The sequence below is a fragment of the Panicum virgatum genome, chromosome 9K, assembly GCF_016808335.1.
Source record: "Panicum virgatum strain AP13 chromosome 9K, P.virgatum_v5, whole genome shotgun sequence".
Classification (NCBI taxonomy): domain Eukaryota; kingdom Viridiplantae; phylum Streptophyta; class Magnoliopsida; order Poales; family Poaceae; genus Panicum; species Panicum virgatum.
This window is the reverse complement of record NC_053144.1, coordinates 9,014,666-9,039,323: the sequence shown is the minus strand read 5'-3', so window position 1 is coordinate 9,039,323 and position 24,658 is coordinate 9,014,666. Positions and strand designations below refer to the sequence as shown.

At 43.7% G+C, this 24,658-nt stretch overlaps 3 protein-coding genes across 3 annotated transcripts; all 3 read left to right on the top strand.

The window, feature by feature from the left end:
• Window positions 1–478: 478 nt before the first annotated feature.
• Window positions 479–2,272, top strand: LOC120649922. The gene is made up of 3 exons (XM_039926850.1): window positions 479–716; window positions 1,607–1,802; window positions 1,924–2,272. The coding sequence occupies exons 2-3, from the start codon at window positions 1,614–1,616 to the stop codon at window positions 2,023–2,025; spliced, it is 291 nt and encodes a 96-aa protein (XP_039782784.1). The 5' UTR covers window positions 479–716; window positions 1,607–1,613; the 3' UTR covers window positions 2,026–2,272.
• A 35-nt stretch (window positions 2,273–2,307) lies between these two features.
• On the top strand, window positions 2,308–4,793 carry LOC120649921 (7-methyl-GTP pyrophosphatase-like). Its single transcript, XM_039926848.1, has 9 exons — window positions 2,308–3,053; window positions 3,149–3,220; window positions 3,304–3,378; window positions 3,545–3,619; window positions 3,709–3,778; window positions 3,883–3,974; window positions 4,085–4,126; window positions 4,226–4,306; window positions 4,438–4,793. Exons 1-9 carry the CDS (start codon window positions 3,015–3,017, stop codon window positions 4,522–4,524), a joined length of 633 nt encoding a protein of 210 aa, XP_039782782.1. The 5' UTR covers window positions 2,308–3,014; the 3' UTR covers window positions 4,525–4,793.
• A 4,239-nt stretch (window positions 4,794–9,032) lies between these two features.
• LOC120649920 (FIP1[V]-like protein) lies at window positions 9,033–22,938 on the top strand. The gene is made up of 9 exons (XM_039926847.1): window positions 9,033–9,877; window positions 11,371–11,606; window positions 13,540–13,669; window positions 13,753–13,821; window positions 13,904–14,047; window positions 14,468–14,569; window positions 14,672–14,946; window positions 15,882–17,493; window positions 21,591–22,938. The coding sequence occupies exons 1-9, from the start codon at window positions 9,158–9,160 to the stop codon at window positions 22,161–22,163; spliced, it is 3,861 nt and encodes a 1,286-aa protein (XP_039782781.1). The 5' UTR covers window positions 9,033–9,157; the 3' UTR covers window positions 22,164–22,938.
• The last annotated feature ends 1,720 nt before the right edge of the window (window positions 22,939–24,658 follow it).

The window sequence follows — 24,658 nt, the reverse complement described above, 5'->3', positions numbered from 1 at the left end:
CTTGTTCTGGAAGTAAACTCTAGCAGGTTTGTGAAAAAAAATGCAATTCTGACACTTTGGATTGTAGGAATCTTAAGCACCGTTTGGATCAGGTTGCAGATTTTGAAAACCTATATTTGGCCTTGTTTGTTTTACATGCTAGACCATGATTGTTTCTTGTAAGAAAATTCAATTCATGTGAACGTTCAAGGTTGGGATTCTCCTTTATCTAAAAATGCAGTCTGCAACATTAGCAGGACACCTCTGCCAGCCATCCGGAGTATTGCCGTGCAGGGTGCAGCGCCACCAGGCTAGCACACGGGTGAACGGGGTGGTGTGTCGTCGACTCATGGGTACCGTGCGCGGTGCGCCCGTCCCGATGATCATCATCATGGACGCACACGCACGGAGCGAGCAGCCGCTAAATAGGCTGAATACGTCGGCCCATTAGCATAATACGTTGGCCCAACACAACTCTGCTTCTAGTGGAGCCTTCTGGCCCTTTCCTTCGTTGGTCTCGATCTTTCTTTCCCACGCTCCAAGAAAGAAAACCAGAGGCGCCCCCTTCCGCTTCCGCCGCCGTTCCGAAATCCGTTTGTTTTCCCACCGTCCAAGCAAGACCAGGGGCGCGCGATCAAAAGCTGAGACCTCCCATTCCAATCGCCAATTCGCCGTCCCCCGCCCAAAGCTGTTCCTCTCTCCAGTCTCTACCGCCGTCGCTCGTCAGGCTCCTCAAGGTAAGTGGAAACACCATGCCCTATCAATCGATCATCCCACGCCTTTTTCCCCACCCTCGTGCTTCCGGGCGATCGCGTCGCGTTGAGTGTTGCGTGGGCTGGCGGAGCGAGGCAGCGCGTGCCGGGCGGGGCGGGTGCACGCACCGCTGCTTCCGTTGTTAATGTGCGCTGGAGCTCGGATTGCCTTTGCCATGTGGGGTGCTCGCTAGGTGTTCGTCGAAATTCTCCTGTTACTGAGAGAGCGAGCACATGGGAGGGTTCCTTCAAAATTGGTTATGGCGTTTCCTTGTGTTTTGATTGGATTCGTTCGTACGTACTACCAGGTTGTGTCTCGGTTGTATTGGTACAGAAAGCATTAAGCATACCATTAGTTTATCTTCCTACCAGGTAGTGTAAAGGTAACTGTCTGAAGCAGGATTTGCATGTGGTAAAATTGTGTTGCAGTTGATACCTGAATATATGGGCACAACGTGCTGCCGAATTTCCATGTCAGTTAATTCTGTATCCTCAAATGCCTTTTGGTCTTTTTTTTTTCCCGACGGAATGCCTTTTGGTTTAATCCAATCATCCTCTGCTCACCTGACAATTGGCGCTGCCCTTAAGATTTGGTTTATTGTTCTTCCATGACAAGGCTGTACTACTACTGGACTGATGCTGGGTTGGAAACTTAATTTGTCCATTTACTTTTAGCCAATGTAATTCTACTCCTTGCTGTTCTGTGATTACATGAGGGTTGATGGCTTGCAGTTATGTAGTACATTAAAAAATAAGAAATGTGTCACGGTATGCATTCTTGAAATAACATTCTGTGCTGCTAATGATAATTTCTGGTACTTTTTTTTGCTGAAATTCTTGTATGAAAAATTACTTTGTTTTTTTTTTTGTTTCAGTGTTAAGATGGATTCAAGCAATGCCCAATCTGAAGGTTCAGCCCCATCTGTTCCAAAAAACTCTGCCATGGCTTCATGCAGGAAGAAGAAAACTGATGATGCTACCTTCATCGAAGATCTGAAAGACCACATCGATGAGTTCATTCACGCCTCCATGGATGAGCACAAGACCTGCTTTAAGAAGACTATTCAGAAGGTTGTCTGCACCAGTAAACTGAAATTGGGTTTTCTCCAATAAAAAGATCCCCCTGCCCCCGGCCATTCTGCAGCTGTAATACATTTCATGCTGAAATCTTTTGTTTTCCATTTTTGGGCAGATGTTTGGGATGTCAAAGGTTGTTGCAGAGCGATCAGCCGCGGGGGCAAAGGAAGCTGAAGTTGAAAGTGCTCTGCCTCTTCAGACCAGTGTCTCGCAGTAGAATGTAATGGTTGTAATCTGCTGCTCTGTGTTACCTGAAAAGCTGAAGTGCCGGCAGTAGTATGTTTCTGTTACTGGATTCTAGTGTTCCATTCTCCGAAGTTTGCTTTATGAATACTAGTATGTCATAAAATAGATTTTAAATGATAGGAGTGCAAGTTTGGCATTGAAATATCGCCGTGCTTATACAGTTATACTGGTTTCTGATGCTTTAATAATCAAGTTAATTCAGGATCAATTCAGTTTAACTGAATTTGTGGGGGGGGGGGGGGGGGGGGGGTGTGCGCGCGCGCGTGTGTGTGTGTGTGATGCTTCCCTATTTTCTCTAACATTTACTTTTAGCAACTTTGTGTCGTCATCTTTAACCCTAAACATCCTTTCCTAGAAAGAAGCAGCTCTGTAACCTCTGAAAGTGCTTAGTGATGTCAACAAGGGTTAACCATCAGCAGTATCATGTCTTTGTGCCAGATTTCTAGTGCTTCTTCTCTAATGCTGTTTGCGTTCTGACTCCACGGATCATACCAACTCCACTTGCCATAAACAAGTTCTGAACATTGGAATATGGGATTGCAAGTCAGAGGCTGGGAAAGTCACCAAGTTAATGCCCCCTTCTTTTAACCTTTCTCATGCTGTCTTTTTCATTCTGAACACCTAGGCAAGGTGTGTGCGTTCTTTCGGAAAGCCATTTGTGTTACAGAAACCTCTGGGAGAGACATGCTGCACTCGACACCGTTTGGCACGTGGACCGGTCAAGGGTCAAAGAATAAAACGCACTAGAGTAAACGGTGCTCGTCAGCTATTCCTGCCAAGCTCTGAATCCTCTTTGTATTATTCTAGTGCTAGTGACTGCGACAAGCCTTGGCGATCAAGGAAGAAAAAGAAACACCACCATTTCAACGGGTCCCTTGGCCAGTTGGCCTCCATTCCGCACGGTAGCCGTCGATCTCCATCCCTGAAGGCCTCATCTGTCTGCAGGAACCAAGCGTGGGCATGGCTTCCATCTCCTCCACAACCCTCTTCCCTTTCAAGGTGCGTCGTCTCTCAGCATCTGCGCTGGTTGGTTTGGTTGTTTGCTCAACATGGCTTCCATCTGAGCTCCTTGCTTATTGCAACAATACTTGAAGATCATACTGGGATCATCGTCGCCGGCGCGCCGGGAGATCTTGGCTGACATGGGATACGAGTTCACCGTCATGGTTGAGGAAACTACTCCAGATTGCTGAATCTTAGATTTTCTTTCGAATACCAGCTGCTTATGTCTGATTTTCTCTATTGTCAGAGCGCTGACATCGACGAGAAGGCCATCAGGAAGGACAAGCCAGAGGAGCTGGTCAAGGCATTGGCTGAAGCCAAGGTATATTGCTGTGTATATTTCGTACTAGCATCTAGCTACTGCTTAAAGGGATACTAGTTTGAGAAGCTTGTTGCTGCAATGGACTTGAGAAACTATCAAGCTGCTGTTCTTAGTGGCTTCCTCTGAGTTCAGTAGCACAACATGAACTCTGTTTGTTCAAGTGCAGGCTGAGGCCATCAAGCTGAAGCTCCATGACGATTGTGGTTCAGACCAGACTACCCTTCTGATCACCTCGGACCAGGTATGAACATTTAAGTTCAGCCTTTGCAGGATTCAGTTGTGTGCTCTGCGGATTTTAAACCATTCAATCGGTTTTGCACACGGGTAAAGGTCATGGTGAGCAAAGGTGTGATACGGGAAAGGCCACGGAGTGCAGAAGAAGTCAGGGAATTTATCAAGGGTGAGAGGTTCTCCTCCCTTGTGATCGTTAGATATGTCATGACTGAAAGGAAATGCCATCTTCAGGGGGGAAGTGATACGCGTCTTCTTCGTTTTTGTCGACAGGGTATTCAGATGATCGAGCATTTGCGGTAAACTTTGTTCTTGTGACCAACCTGAGCACTGGGGTTACAAAAGGAGGATGGGACATACCAGAGGTAACTGATGAGATGTCAAGATCTTCTCAAAACTGAGATGGTCAAGATCTTTGTTCTGTAAATCACAAGTTCACAACGGCATCTGTTTTGTTCTGTATTGCTTTACGCAGATCAAATTTCAGAACATACCGGACGAGTTCATCGACAGAGTGGTGAGACTCGACACCCTATAAACATTATTCTTCTTCTACCACTGCAATCTACACAGCAAGCAAACTGAAGAGCGCCTGTGAAATGACTTCTTCGTTCAGGTTAATCAAGGCGAGATGACATGCGTAGCTGGCGGGCTTAAGCTGACACATCCGTCAGTACTGCCATTCATCAAAGAACTGGTGAGCGATTCCTCATATTTTGTATGTCTCACAAACAAAAAAAGAGCATAGCATCACTTAAGTTACAGATTAAGCAACGGTGAATTCAGTTTTGTTCTGAGCTCTCTGTAATTTCCTGGTTGGTTGCCCAGGTCGGTACGGCGGATAGCGTTCGAGGTCTTCCAAGGGAGCTCACAGAGAAGCTTATTCGAGAATCACTGGAAGCAGAAGCGGAGTGAATCCGTTTGCACTTTGGAGTAGAGGCGTTAGATGTGAGCGAGCATCATGTCAAAAGATTTTCTTTTCTTTTCTTTTTTTTTAAAAAGAAGCAGGAGCACTGTTGATGCATTTTACTCACTGGACGAAGTTTTCTTCTATCTCTTTTTTTTTTCGCGAAATACTGAGAATTTTTTTTCAGATGGGCAATTCTGTGCTAAAAAATATAATGACGAAAAACTTGAGCCATATGTCCATATGGTTTGTTCGCCGAGGCAATATTATTCATATACATGTTTTTGTTCATGAAATATAATCTGAATGTTATTGTCTCTTGTTCTCCCCAAAAAAAATCCCTGCATTCTAAATGTTATTTTAGAGGATCTTCTCTCTTCCTTCTAAGTTTGAAAAACGTTTTTCTTTCGGGCTTTGGCTGTAACCATGTCGGACCGTTGTTGGGTGGAAATCAGGCCTGGCCCTTCCCGCACTGGGTTTGCCAGCGCCGCCGCCGCCCTCCAGCCCCTCATTCCACGCGCCATCGAGCCTTCTTCCTACTCTGGGTAAGTCGTCGTCGACGTCCACCCGCAGCCCACCCCCTCTGTCGGCAAAGGATCAGAGCGGAGTGGATGTCCATTCGGGCTAGGATTGTTTTCTCTTGTTGGTAAGGAGCCCTCTGCTGCCGTTCGCGTCTTCTGCTTTAAGCCCAACAAAATCTGGTGCAATGGGATCGACAAGAATAGAGTGCACCAATTCGCCGGCGCAGTTCGCAGCTGTAGCCTGTAGACCTCCAGAAGTGTACAGGGGCAAGGGCGTATTGTACATCGACGAATTCATAAAACTGAAGCCAGGCAAGAAGCAAAAAAAAGTGACCCATGGATAAAACCTTGCATTCGGGTTTGAATCTGATAAGATGCTGCAGCACATCTGCAGTGGTGCAACTTGTGTTTGCCATGCAACATCTGGAGCTGGAATGACACATAGTGGGTTACGCGATGTAAGAGTCATTTGATGAACCTTTTTATGACTAATGTCCTGCATAGCGGTAGCATTGCAAGTTCAGTTTACTTGGCCTAAAAAACAAGTTCAATTTACTTGCTTAACAAGCTGGTCAAATGCTACTTCCAATATGTTCGTTGCTACCCAATAAGAATTTTGGGTGTTGGGTCATATTGGTACTCGGGTAAATAATTAGTCTTTAGGATGTACGAGCCGTGACAATGATGTTGATAAAGCAATGCGGATAATCAAATTGCTGAAAACCGATCGGAAAAAAACTGCCGAGCCGTATACTGAGCAAGCGAATCTTCAAGATACTAGCAATAGTCCTAGCTAAATTTAGAGATTAAGAAGCCAGCTAAAAAATAAAAAATATCATAAACTGAGGGGTAAACTAATAGACTCTCCACATTCATATTACAGTTCCAGTGGGCCCATACTATTTTCTTCTTCGTTTTCCTACATCCTCTCGCTCCTACACAGCAATGGCATCTCAAGCTGGCCAAGCCCTCCGCCGGCGACCCTCCTCCCGCTCGCGTTCTTGCGCCTCGTGCGTCGCGTAGAGGTGCCTCAGTACCTGCTCCTTCTCAGTCAGCCTGACCTCCAGCTCCCCGCACCGCTCCCCGACGGCGGTGGCCTCTGCCGCATGCCACTCGGCGGCTCGGCCTATGCCCGAGCCTCCCGTAGCCGCGCGGCCTGGTTGGCGCCCGTGCGCTTGAGGTCATCGGCGAGGTTGCTCGACGGCGGGGGCCGGCGCGGGGGAGCGGGCTGCGGGACCTGCGCGCGGGAGGCGGGATGAGAGAGATGGCCAGCGGGACATGCTCGATTTTTTTTTCCTAGCGAGGAGGAAATAGATATCACTTTGTTCATTTTAGGCAAAATTTGCCACAAGACACGGTTAAAAGATGACCTTTGCTTCAAACCATTAAAAAAGAGTGTTTTTACCACAGGACACTATAAAATTGTGTTTATTTGCCAAAAGACACTACCTGCATTATTCTATTCAATTTAATTGAAGAGCTACGGGAAATGACTAATTTGCCCCTGCTGCCTTATCTTCTCCCCAGACCATTTTCTTTTTCTCCAGAAACTATGCAAAGAATTATTTCCTCCGCTCGCGAATTGCAGCAGACGGCGCCGATTCCTCCCAGCGCGCAGCCCCTCCCCGACGACGGCCGCGCGTGGCAGGGGCCCATTGCGATGTTCCTTCCCCGATGTGCAGCTCCCATGTCATCCTCTCCCTGCGGCCACAGCAACAATATGGAGGCGCCTCCCGACGGCAGCACTCATGCGGCCAAATCGGCCGAACTTAAACCTGATTCCGACTCCAGTTAGCGAGCTAGCACCAGCAGGGTAGCACGCAGGGAGATGCAGGCATGTAGCTGTGGTGCGGACTGCGGAGGCGAGGAACGGTGGCGGGCCGGCGGGTAATGTGCTTCGAGGTAGCTGCTATGAGTGCCACCACTACTGCTGTCGCTCTCTTTTACTTGTCTCCCTCGATTTCGGTTTCGCTTTCGTTTCTCTCGATTCCTCTCGTACTCTTCCCTAATTTCTCTTCCCTGATCTCCATTGGCATGCCCTCTCCATTTTGTGTGCGGCATAGTCTTACGTTGTGCCTCAGCAAGAAGAGCCTACAGGAACGCACGTCATAGATACACAGGCCTAGGGGTACAATTGTCCATATTTAAGTATTGTGTGATCGATTTGAGTAAAAATATTACTTTATGAGCTGTAGTGTCTCCCGACAAATAGACACAGTTTTATAATGTCATATGACAAAGACACTCTTTTTTAATGGTTTGGAGCAAAAGACATCTTTCAACAGTGTCCTGTGACTAATTTTGCCTTCAACGCCCTTAGAGATAATAAAAAAGAAGTCTATTTTACTATCATGGACAATTCACTTTGTTCATCTAACCCTTTATACAAAATATTGTGTTGATTTACACCCAAAACTTTTCAAAATACGATCAAATCACCATGTAATAACTTATCCCTTGCCCTTTCTCATATCAGATATGTTTTATATCCAACACCAACTAGTTCTTTTATGTTTACCATTACAACCAAATTATAATCACATGATAAATAGGCTTGACTATGAAGTTATGTATTATTCAATTAATTGTTTGTTAGAAAAACAAAGCTAGAATACTTGCAGGGGCGGAGCTACATATTCTCCGGTGGGTGCCTGTGCACCCACGCTGAAATAAAAACTCAATGCTAATTATCAAATTTTCAACTTATAAATTAGAGAGCTAACAGTAGAACCATGGACAATGCACACCCCTCGATTCAACTCTAGGTCTGCCCCCCAAATACTCGAAAGCATACATGCTTTATAAAATTTAAATTGAGGGAGCTTTGGCGTTCATCCTACTACAAAAAGCCTTAAAAGTGGCTTTAACAAATCATTTCTCTTCAATATTTCAATTGCTACGAATCAACCCTAGATAGAAATGCATATATTTTCACTGATTATCGGCCATGAGTAAAAGCTAATAAAAAGGTTCTTTCCATCAAAATACTTCTTACGATTTACAAGCATGCATAAAGCTAGTGTTAAAGTTGATCCAAGTGAAAGTTTTTCGATAAAAAATACCCTTTTCATCATATTAAAACTTACGGTTATGAAGGGGTCCAAAAGAATCATCTCGAATATGCATGGAGTTTCATTTTTTCTGAAATTTTCAAAACTCTTCCAAAACTATTTCCAAGTTCCCCGTATCTGACCTTCGGTACTCATGGCTGGTATCTTTTACTGTACTTCCATGGCAGTAATAACGTTCTAGTGTCCTAAACACTCTGTTTGACGGAGTTCGATGGGGAGGAGGAAGAAAAATCACTGCGCCAAAGAGCCTTCTAAGACTGTCTCCAATATTACCCTCTAAAATCCACCCCTAAAAGGAATATTCTCCTCCCTCTAAACAGATTCCGCACTACATATCAAAATCCTCTCCAACAATACACTCCATACCACAACCCCTATACCCCATCATCCAATATTTTATATTTCCCTCTCCAACTAACTCCAACTACCTATTCCCCTCTAATTACCTCTCCCCCCTAAAAACTAAAATAACTTGTAATTAATCAAAATCTAAACAGGAATACCAATGATAGTCTAGAGTGTATAATATATTTTTTGAAAAATAATTAATTAAGATAAGAATCAAATTTACAATTGCCTATTTTATTAATTACACGCAGAAGGCATTGCCGCTTTGCATCATCGTTACATGCAGGCATGCTGCTTTCACTATCACCATACCAGTAGCCTTTGCTTTTTTTTTACATACACATGGAATATTCACTTTGCTCGGCCGGAACTTCAGCAGCAGCGCGGGCAGTAGCCGCCGGGGGCGGAGAGAGACGGAGAGAGAGACGAGAGACGGGGAGAGAGACAATGGAGGGCCCTGGGTCTGTGTGTGCAGGGCGATCGGGCGACCCCCAAATATGCAGGGTCGGATACCAGGTACCGCTGGAGCGGGTACCGGATCATCCCACCCTCTATATTTGGGTACGGGGTCGGTTCCAGTGCACCATTGTGCACAGCCTTAGGCCAACTCCGAAGCGAACTCGACGACTCGTCCTCCTCCTCCCGCATCCCGCCGCCGCCGCCTTCCACCCCACCTCTCCGGATCCCGCCACAGCGCCGCGATGGAGGACGACGACGAGTTCGGCGACCTCTACACCGACATCCTCATCCCCACGCAGACCCCCGCCTCCACCTCCGCACCATCCAACCCTGCTCCTGACGAAACCCTATCCCGCCCGCCTCCAAACCCTAATCCTACCCCCGTGGCGGCGGCGGCGGCGCCGGCGGAAGACGACGATGACTGGCTCCTAGGAGGGGGCGACCCCATACCCGGGGTCGACCCGACCGGTGACTGGGCCGACGAGGACGACGATGGAGGCGCGCCCGCGCCGCCCGCCAAGCATGAAGCTGCTGCCCCTTCGAAGCCGCCCCCCGCCGCGGACGACCTCGATCCGCTCATGGGGGGCGGTGTGGGCGACTCCGGGCCGGCCATCCCCGGGCTCTCGTCGTCGGCGGCAGCTGGTGCGGCCGGCAGCGAGGATTGGGACAGCGATAGCGAGGACGACATCCAGATCGTGCTCAACGAGACTGACGGTCGCCGGGGGCTTGGGGAGGACGAAGGCGATGATGAGGACGGCGAGGACCTCGTCATCGTCGCTGACGGACCTCACATCCCCGGGATGGAGGAGCAGGATTGGGGAGAGGACCCAGCAGCGGCAGGGGTGGAGGGGGAGCGGAAAGATGGCGGTGAGCCTGGTAAGGCGGTGGCGGCCCCCGGCGGGAGGATCGGGTACAGTGGCGGCGGCCCAGGGTTCCATCCGCAGCACCATTCCATGTTCAAGGTCAGTTACTTGGGCCCAGAAGGCGTACGATGCGCTCTGGCCACCCCTGCAGAGGGAGACGGCGCAAACCTGGTTGCAACTCACTATACTTTATGTTGTACTGCGTTACTTTGTGGAAATTTCTTGTCAACTTTAGTTTCTTTTACAATCCTTTGCTTACCATTCCACAATGTAACTGTAAATGCACTATTAGCATATAAAGGAAGAGAAGAAGGCAACAATCCAATGATCTTGCATTTTCTATTTGATGCTTCCATATAGCATCTTCAAACGCTCTGCCCTTGGAACGGGTGATCTCCATGTTGGACTAGCTATCATGATGGTAATATTGAGGCTGATTGGTACTAAGTCGGAAGTCAGTAATCGAATTTCAATCTACGTATGCAGATGTGATCTGTACAAACTACAAAGCTGTCCGTTTTGGAAGAATGATGCCACTATTTCACTTGTACAGAGGTGTGCAGCATTTCCAGTTCACTAATACCATCGCTGTCCTGTCAATAGGGGCACAGAGTAGTTGATATCGTCAGGCTCAAAGTGCATCTCCATGTTTGCCAAGCTGCCATTAATTCAAAGCTTCAGCAGTGTCCTAAAAACCCTAGCTCTTTGGCTACTCAAAGTTATGGTGCTGTATGTGCTCTAGTCTCCCTGGCTGCAGGTTTAGAATTTGATAGCTGAGTTAGTAGTTAGTGTTGACCTCAAAAGCAAAAAATGACGATTTTCTGCTGATGGATATGTTTCCTTTTCCTCACTACCAACAGAAATATGGCCCTGCTTACCTAGAGGCTAGAAGAACTGGTGATAGCATGATAACCATACTGAGCCTCTTAGACCTTCAGTTCGTTCAAGGGAGGTTATACCTTGTAGGCTTGTATATACAAGCTGGTGTAGCCTTTGTCCCAAGGAGCTGAAATGTTAGGCTTAATGCTAATCTATCGTCAACACTTTATCACTGGAGGGTTTTTTTTTTCCGCATGGATTGTTGCATGACCATTCATGCTCATATTGAGCTCAAATATGGTAAAACCAGTTTATGGTTTAGGCATGTATGAATAATGTCTTAATTTTGTGGTTTTGATTTGTCTTAAGACAATTTGCATGAACTTCATTTTTTTTGGAAGAAAATGTTGATTTCTACAAAATGGGTGTGTAATATTGGATGATATAACAGTCAGAAACTCAGAATCCTTATTTTCAAGCAACGTTTCTTGAAACTACAATATCTCTTACACTGTAAAAAACAAACTGCTGTATGTGAACAGAAGTCAGTTTAATATCGATATAGCAGTTAAAGTTTGTTTCTTTTAAATGAACTAGCAATTTTGTCATGTTCTTTCAGTTGATTAATGCCAATAACTGTTCTCCCACTTTCCTGGCTGTATTTTTTTTGAAAGTTAGCTTATCCTAACTTGCTTGTGACTAAAAGGCTTTATGGTTGTACTTTTTGATAGTTATTTTATGTTTGCCTTGTTGATTCTTTCTTCATATTGCAGTATGTACGCCCCGGCGCTCCTGGAGCTTCAATTGGTGGGGCTCCTGGTGGTGCTGGCCAGTTCCGTCCTCCTGGGCCTTCAGGCCCTTTCTCTGGTCGTGGAAGAGGTGATTGGAGGCCTGCTGGTGGTCGGGGCATGAATAAAAACTTCCATTCAGGCTATGGAATTCCTCCATGGGGTGGTGGTTCAGGGCGTGGTTTTGGTGGTGGACTAGATTTCACACTTCCTCCTCACAAGTGAGTTAACTGATAGCAGCGATAAATATACTTCAGAATACAGCGTACCCATTTATTTTCAGTTTTTCTGCCCTTGCAAATGTCTTACTGGTTATCCCATCTTTAATCATAATTCTCTAGCAGTTGCTATCTTTTTATTGTGTGGCTTAAGTCCATAATAGGCAGCTATAAACACTTGTGTGATGTTTGTACATCCAAGTGGACGGTTGAGGTTATAACTTGATGTTGGAACCAAGTCTTCCATGAGCTGCAATATAAGAACATCCTGTACAGATTAGCATAGGGTGTATACAGTTCATAATGACTACATTGGACACCTATCGTATTTATATGATACTACATAGTAGTGTCAGTTCTTTTATGTCAAAGAACCCCATGGAGAGTGGCATTAGTTTATATAAAGATGATATTCCATTAAGATGGAAGGTGACAGGCTGGAACTATTTTGGGTGGGAAGTTTCTTGTATTAACATTTGTGGACTTGGGCTAATTCATCCATAAAACCTAATGGTGGTTGTTTGAAAGCCAGGTCACATGAACAGTATTTTTTGTGGTGGGAAAACTAGTAGAAATATTACCTCCATTTTGAAATTATAAGGCGTATTTAGTTTTGTGAGGACAAGGCTTTGACCAATAGTTACTCTATTAATATTCATTTATGTGATGCAAAAGTATACTCATAAGAAAGTATATTTAAATATGAATATAAGGGCATCAGCTTTGTGTCCCAAAAATTGTGTCCTACAATAGAGTAATTGTTGGTCAAAGGTTTGTCCTCAACGAATTAAGCCTTATAATTTCAAACGGAACGAATGCCTGATCCTGAAAGCTTTATATTTTCATGTGGGCATGGGGCAGATGATTTACCTCTTTGTCTGTGATCAACCAGGTCTAACATAATGACATTTTTGATAAAATGAGCAATACATGAATTTGTGTTTATTTATTAGAACATAGTGCACATGACAAGATTTCTTGAAGTGGAGACTTTATTTCTTATCAGAGTTTGTAGATTTCCCACTCATATTATGTTAGTTCAGAACATACTGTGCTATATCCGTTCCAAACACATTGGTATTGATTATGGCCATGATTTTTTAGAGTTTGTGAAACATCGGTAAGTTGGAAGAGAGTCTGGGAAAATCTTATTGTATATATTCACGGCTTCCTTTTCCCAAAATGTGCTTCCCTCACTGTACAAAAAAAGGAAAACCAATTAGTTTTTATTTCAGTTGTGGATTCAAAATCGAGCAATTGATTACAAAACCCCCAGAAAGACCAGCTTTCTGGCAGTACTCTGCCTGTTTCCTGAAAATACCAATCTAAAAGGTTTTTTATTTCTTCTCGAACCATATTCAGGTCATCGCAATCGATTCTGAAAACTTTTGGCAACTTGCATTTTGCTTTTTTTTTTGGTATAAGTTACCAACCTCGAGTCACGCAGATGTTTGAGAACATGGGACTATAGAGAAAGGAGAATAAATGCATCATATTTACCCAGTTACCTAAGCTTCTTTCTGCACACAACAAAATTTTCACAACTGTTATATGATTTTTTTTTAAAAAAAAATCACCTTCCCTGCTGTTAAGAAGCAGCTATATCTTGAATAATATTTAAGCAATCATGTACAATATTTTCGTTCACATTTGATAGTAGATAAATCCATTGAACATTCTTACCAGTGAGCACTGAATGGTGGGGATATGCTTACTGGATTATGATAATACTTTCGATTCTCAAACTTAGAATCACTAATAGTACCGTGTTGGATGCCTGCATCTTAGTTTCTAGGATGAGATTAAGAGTTCAGAAGCAATCCCAGTTTAGCTTCATTCATTATTTTCTTCATCTAAAGATAATTTATTTTTTGATTATGGTTCTGTGCTCATTCACTGTTAATTTATAGCAAAGATTTATTATTATTTGGAACAGGACAATATTTGATATTGACGTGGATACTGCATTTGAGGAGAAGCCATGGAAGTACCCTGGTGCGGATATTTCAGACTTCTTTAACTTTGGCCTTGATGAAGAGAAGTGGAAAGACTTTTGCAAGCAGCTGGTGAGTCCATTTCTTACATTTGGCAGTGCATATATTTGTTTACCAAATCCATTCATTTAAGCAATAAAATTTTATATCATCAGGACCAACTGCGCATAGAGTCCACAATGCAATCTAGAATACGGGTGTACGAAAGTGGCCGCTCAGAACAGGTAATGATAGTCCTATCATGCAAAATAATATCCTGTTCTATCTGCAGTGATGATGAATAATGTTTTATTGATTTGCATCCAGGATTATGATCCAGATTTGCCACCAGAGCTAGCTGCGGCTACTGGTCATCCAGACATATCTGTTGATAATCGCAATAAAACGAATAATGGGCATACAGATTTCAGTGCTCAAGGAAGGGGTCCTGCAAACATTCGGACTCCAGTGGTATTGAGTTTCCCTCCACCTCTGGAACATTTTATGTCTGATTCATGTTTTCTTTTAAATATTGCTTGATATATTATGGTTTATGCGTGTATGATAGATCATCACTTCCAAGAATTGGTATATCTGTTGTCTGTATTGTGTTCCATACAATCAATCCAGTGCTTTGTTTTTATAGTTATGTAACAGAGCAAACATGAATTTATGTCATTAACAGCCATTCATCTGTGAGTCTTTTCCTGTTTAACTACTAGTACGTGTGGGCTTGATCTACAAAACAATAGATATTCCATAGCCTTTTCTACCCTTGAACGTGTGTCCGGTGTTAATATTTGAAGTTTAGCACACACATACAGTTTATTTTTGTTCATTTTTCTGTTCCAGCCTGTCTACATTATGCAGTAATGTGAGTTTGCTTTTCAGATGACAGGGAGACCTATACAAGTTGAAATGCTTTACTCAGATCGGATTCCATCTGCTGATTCACGCCCACATCGAATGCGCGATTCAGATTCTGTTATTGAGGTAAATTGTTATGATCTGATCCATGTTACATCTGTTCTGAAACATGTTGGGGGTTTGGACTAGATATTCATTATCCACGCTTAACATTTCCTTGCCTTCCAGATTGTGTGCCAGGGCCGTGATTCAATGGATGATGAGACAGTGGACCAAAATGAGAAGAATTCTCAAGGAAGTAATAAAGGAGCCCATGATGATGAGGAGGACAAGCCCTATCCATCAAATAAGATTGATAATTCTGGCCATAACTCAAATTTAGGGATAAAAACAGAACATAAGAGGCAGTTACCAGTTTCATCTGAAAGTGATATGTTGAACACGGATGTCAATGCTCTGTCTCCTCCCAGCTACAAAACAAGAGGATCTCCTTGTGGAGCTAGGTATGGCATACTGGAACTTCTATGCACACTGGATAATACATTATTTAGTTCATGTTTTTGTGATTCCATATGTGTAAATTTCCTTGATGAGAGGTCATTGCACGTACTGTTCCTCTTACTTGTTGATCCTTGTGCTATGTGGGAGCCAGTGTTATATCCAGTGTTATATTTAAACACAATGATCAGCTTTGCTGCCTGTTGTAACATTGCTGAGCTGTTTGGAGGGAGGGACTGGGTGCAAAATTTCGAGCTGGGACAGTGGCGATAGCTACAGTTTATCTGAAGCCAAAAGAATGAACTAGTCTGGGGCTCTGGGCAACTGAAAATCTAAAATTTGAGTCTGAACTAACCTGCTGAATTGTTCAGTATTTTTGTGACCTAGAGACTTATTATGGTAAATTTCCTGGTTTTCAGTGTTTAATCAGGGGTGGAGCATAGTAAATATGCTGTTCCATAAGAACTTGCACCATAATTTCTCCTTCAAAATTTTGTGTCTATGAAATTTAAGAACAAAGATTTTCTGCTGTAAATACAACTGTTCTTTCATTAGATGCTATATGTCCTATAATCAATGAAAAGTAGGGACAAGTAATAACTAGACATCTTACTGCCAACAATTCATTCTATGTGTTTGACCCTCCGAACAAAATTACAGCTCATTTTACTCCCCTAATCTATTTGAAGTGGTCCAAAACTCTAATCTACTTCCTAATGGAAATTGTCTTATATGTCTGCCCTCATAAAATTTGAATATTAGGTTTGAATTTTGCTGGGTCATAGCTGACATCATACTTATGCTACAAAAATGTATCCAAATTTATTTTACTTGAACTGCTTCATTTTAATGTCTCTCAAACAATATTTACATTGGTACCTTTGACCATTTATTTGTTAAGGTATATTTCTAACGCTTGTCCCCAAAATTTTGTCTTAAGGTCATTGAAAGGAAGGTCCTTAGATCAGAACTCTATCCGAGAAATTAAAAGCTCCAATGAAGGAATACCTCGTCAATCATCCTCAAAGAGATGCCATGATTCACGGAGAGAGAACCCTGTTGAGGTCCCAGAAACTAAGGGTGACTCAGAAGGGTCACTTGTTGCTGCTGATGACGTGGCAGATAAGTTGAGTACAGAAGGTCACTTTGATGATGATGATAGGCTCGCATTGGTTGATAGTGTTGAAGTGGATGGTGATGATGCTACCTCAGACCCACCTAGTGACACAAATGAGGACGATAACTTAGGTCACTTTGGTAAAAAGCAGAAACCTGTACCTATGGTTGAGCAACCAGCTGGACACAATAGCAGTGAACCTGATGAATTGAGGACTAGTGAAAATAGTAAAGGGAGGTCTGGTAGCAGCAAAGATCAGCATAAACGCCTTGAATCTGGTGAAGAAGTTCTTCAGGATAGGCATTCAAGGAAAGTAAATGATGTAAGAAGGCATCATGATGTGGAAGAACGCAACCTTCACCGAAAAGATGAGTTTTCTCGAGATGGCAAACCAGATGTAGAAAGGTCACATTTGCCTCCCAGAGGCAGGGAAGATATCCACCAGTCTTATGCAAACAGAGATCGGGTTGACATACGGAGTAGAAGTTATGATAGGGTAAGAGAGACAGAAATTTGGCCTAGGAGAGAAGATATTGTTCACAGCAGACGAGGTAAAGAGGAAGATTTGAGGCTGGAGTACAATGCTGAAGTTGGTGCAAGGCATAGAAATAAGGTGAGGCCCACTGATAGGAATGATAGAGATGAAGATCTTCATTCGCGTAAGCGTTTGGATGATGGTGACTGGAGGGGCTCTCGACAAAGAGAGCGTGGTGATGTGGTTTTGAATCGCCGTGATAGTTTGGATGATTCTCATATCAAGAGAAATAAGGACGATGAGAACTTGAGGAGAATGAAGCCTGAAAATGAAGACATGGTGCATGGTTATAGAGCAAGGGATGATAATAACAGAAGAAAAAGAGAGAGGGATGACGGAGCAGATCAGAAAAGAAGAGACGACAGTGGTAGAATGCGGGACAAGGCTGATGATCGCCATCATGCCAAACACAAAGATGACAGTTGGCGACAGAGAGAGAGGGATGACAGACAGAGACCCAAACATGAAAATTCATCAACCCTTCAGAGGGAAGAAGGAAGAGGAACTGGTCGGGGTAGTCGGGTTACGGATGATAAGTTAGTCAGTGGTGGTAGGAAGAAGGATGAACTGAGGTCTTCGGTATTAAGCAAAGAAACACAAGAGCGTACCAGGCAAAATGAACCTTCAAGGAGAGGTCAGGGTGCGGAAGAAAATAGCATGCAGAATAAAGGGCGTTCTGATGCACATCCACGTGATGACAACTCAAACAGTGAGAGGAACTCCAAGCAGGAAAAACAAAACAATAATCGTCTACCTGGCAGTTCTGATGCACGCCACGTGGGTAGAGATAGGCATAGGGAGAGCACAAGAAAGGGCAGAAGTTCAGAGCCTGGTGAGCACGATCTTCACAGATCGAGCAAAAGGAGACGTGAAGACCATGAAAGCCATCGCAACGGGAAGGTATGAGATTATTTGGAAAATGGCTCCTACATGCATAGCCATTAGAAATTCAGGCTGTAATGCACCTACTACTTACAAGAAATATGAAAAATAAATTAGATAAACTGGAATTTTCTGTGTATGGTCGTTAAGTGAAAAGTATATACCGGTCATATATATTCTTGATGTGCACTTAGGGGTTTTATTCTACAGTGCTTATGATGACTGTTTACATAAATCTGTGAGTGCTGATGAGTCGGTGGTTTTTCAGCAATCTGGCCAGTGATAAAATTGTTTGCATAAAGCTATAGGTTATCTTTTTTGAAAAAGAGGTAAAATTTCCCACTGCGCTAGGATCCTTTTTCTTGTTAACGCACTTAATGAGTTAATTACTTGGATATATTGCATAATTTGTATTAGTACTGCAGTGCCCGTGCTTTGCCTCCTGATATTTTTTAGTTTTAAGAACAAAATAGTAACACTTTATATGTTGATTTAAATTCAAGAAGCACTATGCCGATAGAGTACTCCCTACAACCTGAAATATAAAGTATCCGAGCATTCAAAATTTGTCCCAAAAAATAAGGTATTCTAGGTGTATTTGGACATCCGTCAATTAATTCTCCACTAAACTTTCCCCTTCCGCCAAGTTAATGGCGTGCAAAGATGCCTTCTTTTTTTTTTTTGGCTCTAACCATCCCCTTTAATAGCTGCCAGTTAATGAGAAGCAATGTTTCCCTTTAAACCATGCATCACCCAATCAGCCAGCCGTCTTTGAAATCCACCAATTGACAGCCGAATGGATTCGTAAAGGTCATGTTAGTGTTTTGCTTACCTCCTTAATTTGTCTTAAAATTGCTAGAATACCTTATATTTCATGGCGAAGGGAGTATTAGCCTAGTAGGTATGGGGTACCATGATGTATTTTATGCATCATTTATTTTCCAACATTGAAGACTCCCATGTAAAATAAGCTTGCCGTACCATCAATTGGCTGTACCCTGTTCAGGTTACTAATATTGTATTGGGGGGGGGGGGGGAGGGGGGGGGGGACAGCAGAATATCAATACATTTACAACCACCAAATGGTAAGGTCACCTAAAGCAAGTGATATATACACTAGTAAATTGAACTCCCGCAAAAAAAGTAAAGAATTATGTAGGGCCCTTTTAGGGATCCGTCCAGTATGCTCACTTGAAAAGAAAATTGATATCATATGTGCACTACTCTGAGATCAAGTAACAGCTGTTACAATACTGAGAAATGTGCATATAGCTCACCAAGCCGGACCAGTCATTTTCGTGCTTGTTTGTTACAGTTCTGGATTTGAGTGTGCATGCTTCTATTTCACCAAGATCTATCTCACAAATTAAGATGTGTACATATGAATTGCATCCATCTGTTGCATCATGTCCGAATGCTAATGTCATCAACCAGCCTGGCTGCTGTAAAACAAGCGATAACTGCTGTCATGTGAGCTCTGAATGTCTCTTCTGATTCCACTTTGTAGTCAGTACACCGATGGCATCTTCAATAAGGTATGAGCAACCATAGTTCTTTTTTAGGAATGCAAACCTAATAGTTGCATTCTGTTTGAACATTTGTTTTAGCGGCAGGATTAAAGCTTAACTCTTCCACATTTGAGCTAGCATGGTGCCCTGGTAGATCATCTATATTATGTTCCTTTATGCATCAAATTAGTAGATTTCTATGTTAGTTATACAACCCTAAACTAAACTGCAATTTCTAGGGCTCTCTAGGAGTTACACCTTCCAAGGCTAGCGTCAATAAGAAAAAAAATATAATCATCATTAGGCCAATGTTTTTAAATCGACTAATCGTCTGATCGAACAATGGGTGGACCAGACGACTAATCGTGATTAGTCGTCGACTAGGGTCGATTAGTCGGGTCTGATCGACCCTAGTCGTCCACTAGTCGTCCAGGACATTTAGGATCCACACACACACACACACACACACACACACGCTTATAATATTCATTAGCTTCAACAAAGAAGGACAAAGGAAAGGAAGGAGACAATTTTTGAAAACTTACTAGGATTTTTTCTATCTCTATCTCTTATTGCTCCTTGCTTATCTGGAGCTTGGCGGACCAGTCACCCGTGCTCACGCTCGCGCGCCGGCAGAAGGAGGTCGCCAGTCGGGGTAGCTCACCGGAGAGAACAGAGGGAAGAAGGGAGCTCGCCGGAGGGAAAGGAGGGAAGGAGGTCGCGAAGGCCAGGAGATGAGGGGCCGGACAGCGGCCTGGAGAGGAGGGTTCGACGGCCGGAAGCAATCTGTGCTCAAGAAAATCAATTAATACGCGCTGAGCTTTGAGGCTTTGTGCTAGGGAATTGGATGAGTGGCGAGAGCAGAGGGAGGCGCATTGGATTGTCCGGCTGATCTGAGCTAGAAGGTGAGGGAACGACAACGCGGGGTGGAGCTCCCCGTTGGCGAGCAGCGGGAGGTCGCGGGAGCCGCCTCCCTGTCGAGACGAGTGGCTGCCGACAACCCTAGACGCGGTCGTGCCCCTCCAGTTTTGTTTCTAACCAAGTGGGCTTGGGCCTCTCACTCTCCAGTCCAGCCCACAAGCAAACCAGCTACACAAACCTAGTCGAGATCACGCCTAGTCGGATGATTAATCGCTTCTAGTCGCCGATTAGTCGGTCGACCGGTCGATCAGGGTTCCTGATCGAGTCGTGGAGCCTAGTCGAGCACGCTGGACCGATAAGGTCGATTAATCGTGATTAATCGCGATTAGTCGCGCGATTTGAAAACATTGCATTAGGCTTCACAAAATAACTTTGGTGCACTGCATGCTTCAATTTTTTGCTTCTTTGTTATGGACTTATGGAACTTGTAGGATTCTGGATACTGATGAATCAGGTAAGGTGCAGAAGATTAGACATAATTTGGAAGGAGTATTTTTGCACTTCACCCAGAAAATGGAAAAAATAGGGACTAATTAAGCACGACAGAGAAATAAACCAATATCCATGCTTCTAGTAGAAGTGACCATCATGACGAAAGAGTCACCTTGGGAGTGGGACTGTATCCATGTGGATCAACATTGTGTGAGACTTATGAGTGGAGACTGGAGAGAGATGTACATTATTATCTAATATTTTTTAGTGGCTGAGTGAAGATCTTTACCCCTGTGGGGTCAAACCACACCCACACTAAACCTATGGGTTCTATTGTTTGCTGGTATAATTTTTGGAACATTAGTTTTCCCCATTTTTTTCTATCAGGCAATATAAACAAACATGTTGAATGGTGCCTTGCTTTATCTATTCCCATATTTGTTTGTCATGCAGTTTAATTTGTTGCAAAGGCAGAAGATGGATGCATCCATTTATTGACTGAACCACTAATACTTCTGTTCAAACTGAATAACATGCATGTCTTTATCGCATATCTGTTAAGTGTAGACTATGCTCATCATCATCTGCTGTTTTATTATAAATCATTCCAGGATTTCTTAAGTATACATGCATATCACATATTTAAGATTCATTTGAAGTTTCCCTTCATAGCACTGAATTTGTTGTATTTATTGCAACAGTCCTTTTCTGGTCAGTAGTGGGCCTGATCCATGTGTGTATTCATTGGGATTATATCTGTGGACAAATCTAAAGAATTCTTAGCCTAGTGGTTGTGACATTGTGACACTTGAGTACCACTTCCAGTGCCTGGATTTGACTCCCCGAGTGAGCAAATTTAAGGGATGGTTTAAAGACCTCCTTCGCTGGCAACCCATAAAATACCGTGATGGCGTCTCCAGCCCAGTGAATGCCTGAACGGTGTGTCTGACCATGTTATGGAGTGGCCCTAGGGTTTGCACTGTAAGGGTTCAGGGGGTTCCTCGGCTGGTTGAAGGCTGAGGTTCCTTCTTCCAAACAAATACCGTGAGGGCGGTCTTCCCCCCAACGGCCAAGTTATTTTAGTCTGTGGTCACCAAATGTGTACTGAATAAAAACCATGAAGCATGACTGTTATAATTAATGAGCACTAGATTCTTATGAATTAAATTTGCTAATTTTGCTATATACTTTTTTTTTAATCCTCTTTTGGTCATATTTGCCGCTCAACAGTTATGAAAATATAACTCTGTATAGGTTGAAGCAAAAGAGACGAATGAGCAAGAGAACAGTAGAGGTCATGCAGCCTCGTCCAAGAAGAGTCAGAATCCTCAACCAGATAATTCATTGGTGAATCAAGTGGAAGAAGAGGCCATATCAGATGATGAAAATAATGAGGATTCTAGAAGGGGTCGCTCTAAGTTGGAGCGATGGACGAGCCACAAGGAGATAGAATATAGTAATATAGATGATGATAGTACACAGACATTTCCTGACATCAAAGCTGATGTTCAAGCCCCCACTGCCGATGAGTTAGGTAAATCTGAAGTTTCTGCTGCAGTTGGTAATTCAGATATCAAGAGCAGTGTTGATACTGGGCAGACTTCTGATAAGATGGCTGAAGAGCGTGACCGGCATCTAGACACAGTTGAGAGGCTCAAGAGACGAAGTGAGCGTTTCAAACTTCCCATGCCTGGCGAGAAGGATGCACCACAAAGCAAAAAGGTGGATAATGAAGTGCAGCTTCCCCAAAATGAATGTGCTGCTGCTGATATGGAAGTGAAGCCAGAGCGGCCAGCACGCAAGAGGAGATGGACTTCTGGAAGTTGAACTGGAAGGACATATCCACTGGAAGAAATTTCAGATTTCATGGCAGATGCTTTCACTTGGCCATGTTTTTCCCCTTAAAATTGAAAGTTGAATTGATGTATGGTTTCAATGTTTAACTTGTACCTGTACGTGTAAACTTACATAGTTGTTTTGTGACTGGGAACTGGATACTGTACTTAACCCCATCCATTTCCCGCTATAATTCCGGTGACCTCAACGTGTGGCACTGGTGCCACTGAACTCCGGATAGTTCCTGAGGCTATCATGAGCAGCAGTTGCCTCAGGAGTTTCCCAGTTGAATGCTGGATTCGGCGTGAGCTACATTTTGAAGCTGGAGGCCACTTCTCCAAGTGGCATTCATATAGTGCAGTTCCAAGTGGCTTGGAAGCACTGGGTTTTGTACATTCTTGTCTTGCTGCAAGTTACAAGCTGTGGACCTGTGGTGGTTGGATGTTTCCTATGTGATATGGCTGCAGAAGCAATAGGTGTTAGAGACAAAGAGCTAGAAGATTTCAGAACTGATATAGCCACTAATTTGTATGCTCAATATCTTACTAGTCATGTACATTCTTATAAACATATACAACTGGCGTGCATGGGTTATTGTGTGCAGCACGGGAGTTTGTAGTGTAGTGTTGCAAGCTGCGCTGAATATTTTGGTTGGAGCAATAGTATATATACATATAGGCAGAAGCATATGATTATTTATTTGTAGATTAGCGATGGATGTAATTGGTTCGTTGTGGAATTTTGCTAATCATACAGAGTTCGGAATCGCACGATCTAACCTGATTGAAATTTGGCGCTGCAGATTACTTGCTTGCTATTTGTTATTTTCTTGGATTGGCGGTTGCAAGTTCGCGTTTCTTTGCTTTGCTAGCGTTGCTCTTGCTCCTGACCCATGCCATACTGATTCTGTTTCCTGAATGCGTTTTTTTAATCACGGCACGGGACACAAGAATTCGGCGCCATCTGCTAGTTCAGTCTGAGGTGCACACAATGCAGAGGCATTCTCTGGCCACCTCAAGTACAAAATCATCTTGGGTGTTTAGTTGCGTTTCGTAAAATTTTTGAAAATGCATTTTTCTATATTTGAAGTACTAAACATAGACTAATCACAAAAATAATTACAGAATCTGTTTGTAAATCGCGAGACGAATTTAATGAGCCTAATTAATATGTCATTAGAGATTGTTTACTGTAACATTATTGTAGCAATTTAGCGTCTGATTACAGCCTAATTAGGTTCATTAGATTCGTCTCGCCATTTACAGACAGCAGTCGCAATGCGTTTTTTATTTCGTCTAGATTTAAGTCTCCATGCAGGCAGGTGGTAGAAAAAAAAATTTGAATTTTGAATTTTGTAACTAAACACGGGCTTGGTCCTAGACACGCAGCTCGCAAATTTTCATCTCTGACCGTGGTACTTCAGTTGGAGGTGAGGTTTCATGTTTGGTTCAGTTCAGCACTTCAGCTGTATCGCCGTGGGCCCGGGGCCTCGGCACACGCCGGCGCTTACATCCCACGGGGCGGCGCGCCCCTGCTCGTGCTCGCTCGCAGCTTGCCCCTGCCCAATCATGGTGTGCTCCAGTGGCCTGCGGGCAACGCGCCTGCCTCGGTCCCGCACCCGCTGCGTGCCTGAAGCCCAGAAGCCGACCCACGGCGGGGCGCGAGCCCCACCCCTGACCGCGTGTCCGCGTGGCACCCAGAAATAGTTGCCATCGCTCTGCGCCCAGCACCACGGCGTCATGTGCCGGCACGCGCCGGCACAAGGATTCCCAACGCCGGCAGCAGCCCCAGTTCAGGACTACGTAGTGGATAGCATATTTATATTCATAGTGATGACTAGCAATATTTTGTACTGTTGCTTGCTCACTCAATTTTATACCAGTAAGCATTACTAGTCTACTAAGGACTCCCTCCGTTTCAAATTATAAGACATTCCAATAATTTTAAAGAGTCAAAGTTTTTTATATTTGATCAAATTTACATAATAAAATAATGATATTTATTATATAAATTAAGTACCATTAGATTTTTTATTAGTTCTATTTTCATAGTACATCAATTTGATATCATAAATCTTTATAGTTATTTCTATAATTTTAATCAAACTTGAAATTGTTTTGACTCTCCAAGATTCTTGGGATGTCTTATAATTTAGAACGGAGGGAGTAGTAGGTTAGATTAGATTTCAGTTTTGCCAAAAAAATTAGGTTAGATTCCCCCGTCACATGGTCCAACTCCAAGATGATTTCGTCGGCCATATCCTTTTCCCTTCGTGACCGCAGCAAAACTGGCGCCTGCGCACCCGGTCTCCTCCCACGGGTTGGCACGTATCCCACACGAGCCGCTGGCTCCCGTTTCGTTTCCAGCCCGTCTCCGAAAGCGTCCCAGAGAAAGAGAACCAGCCAGATATAGCCCACAGGTTTCCCCCCAAAACCCCGGCACACCGCCCGCTGGCTGGCCCACACCCACCGTATCCGATAGGCACC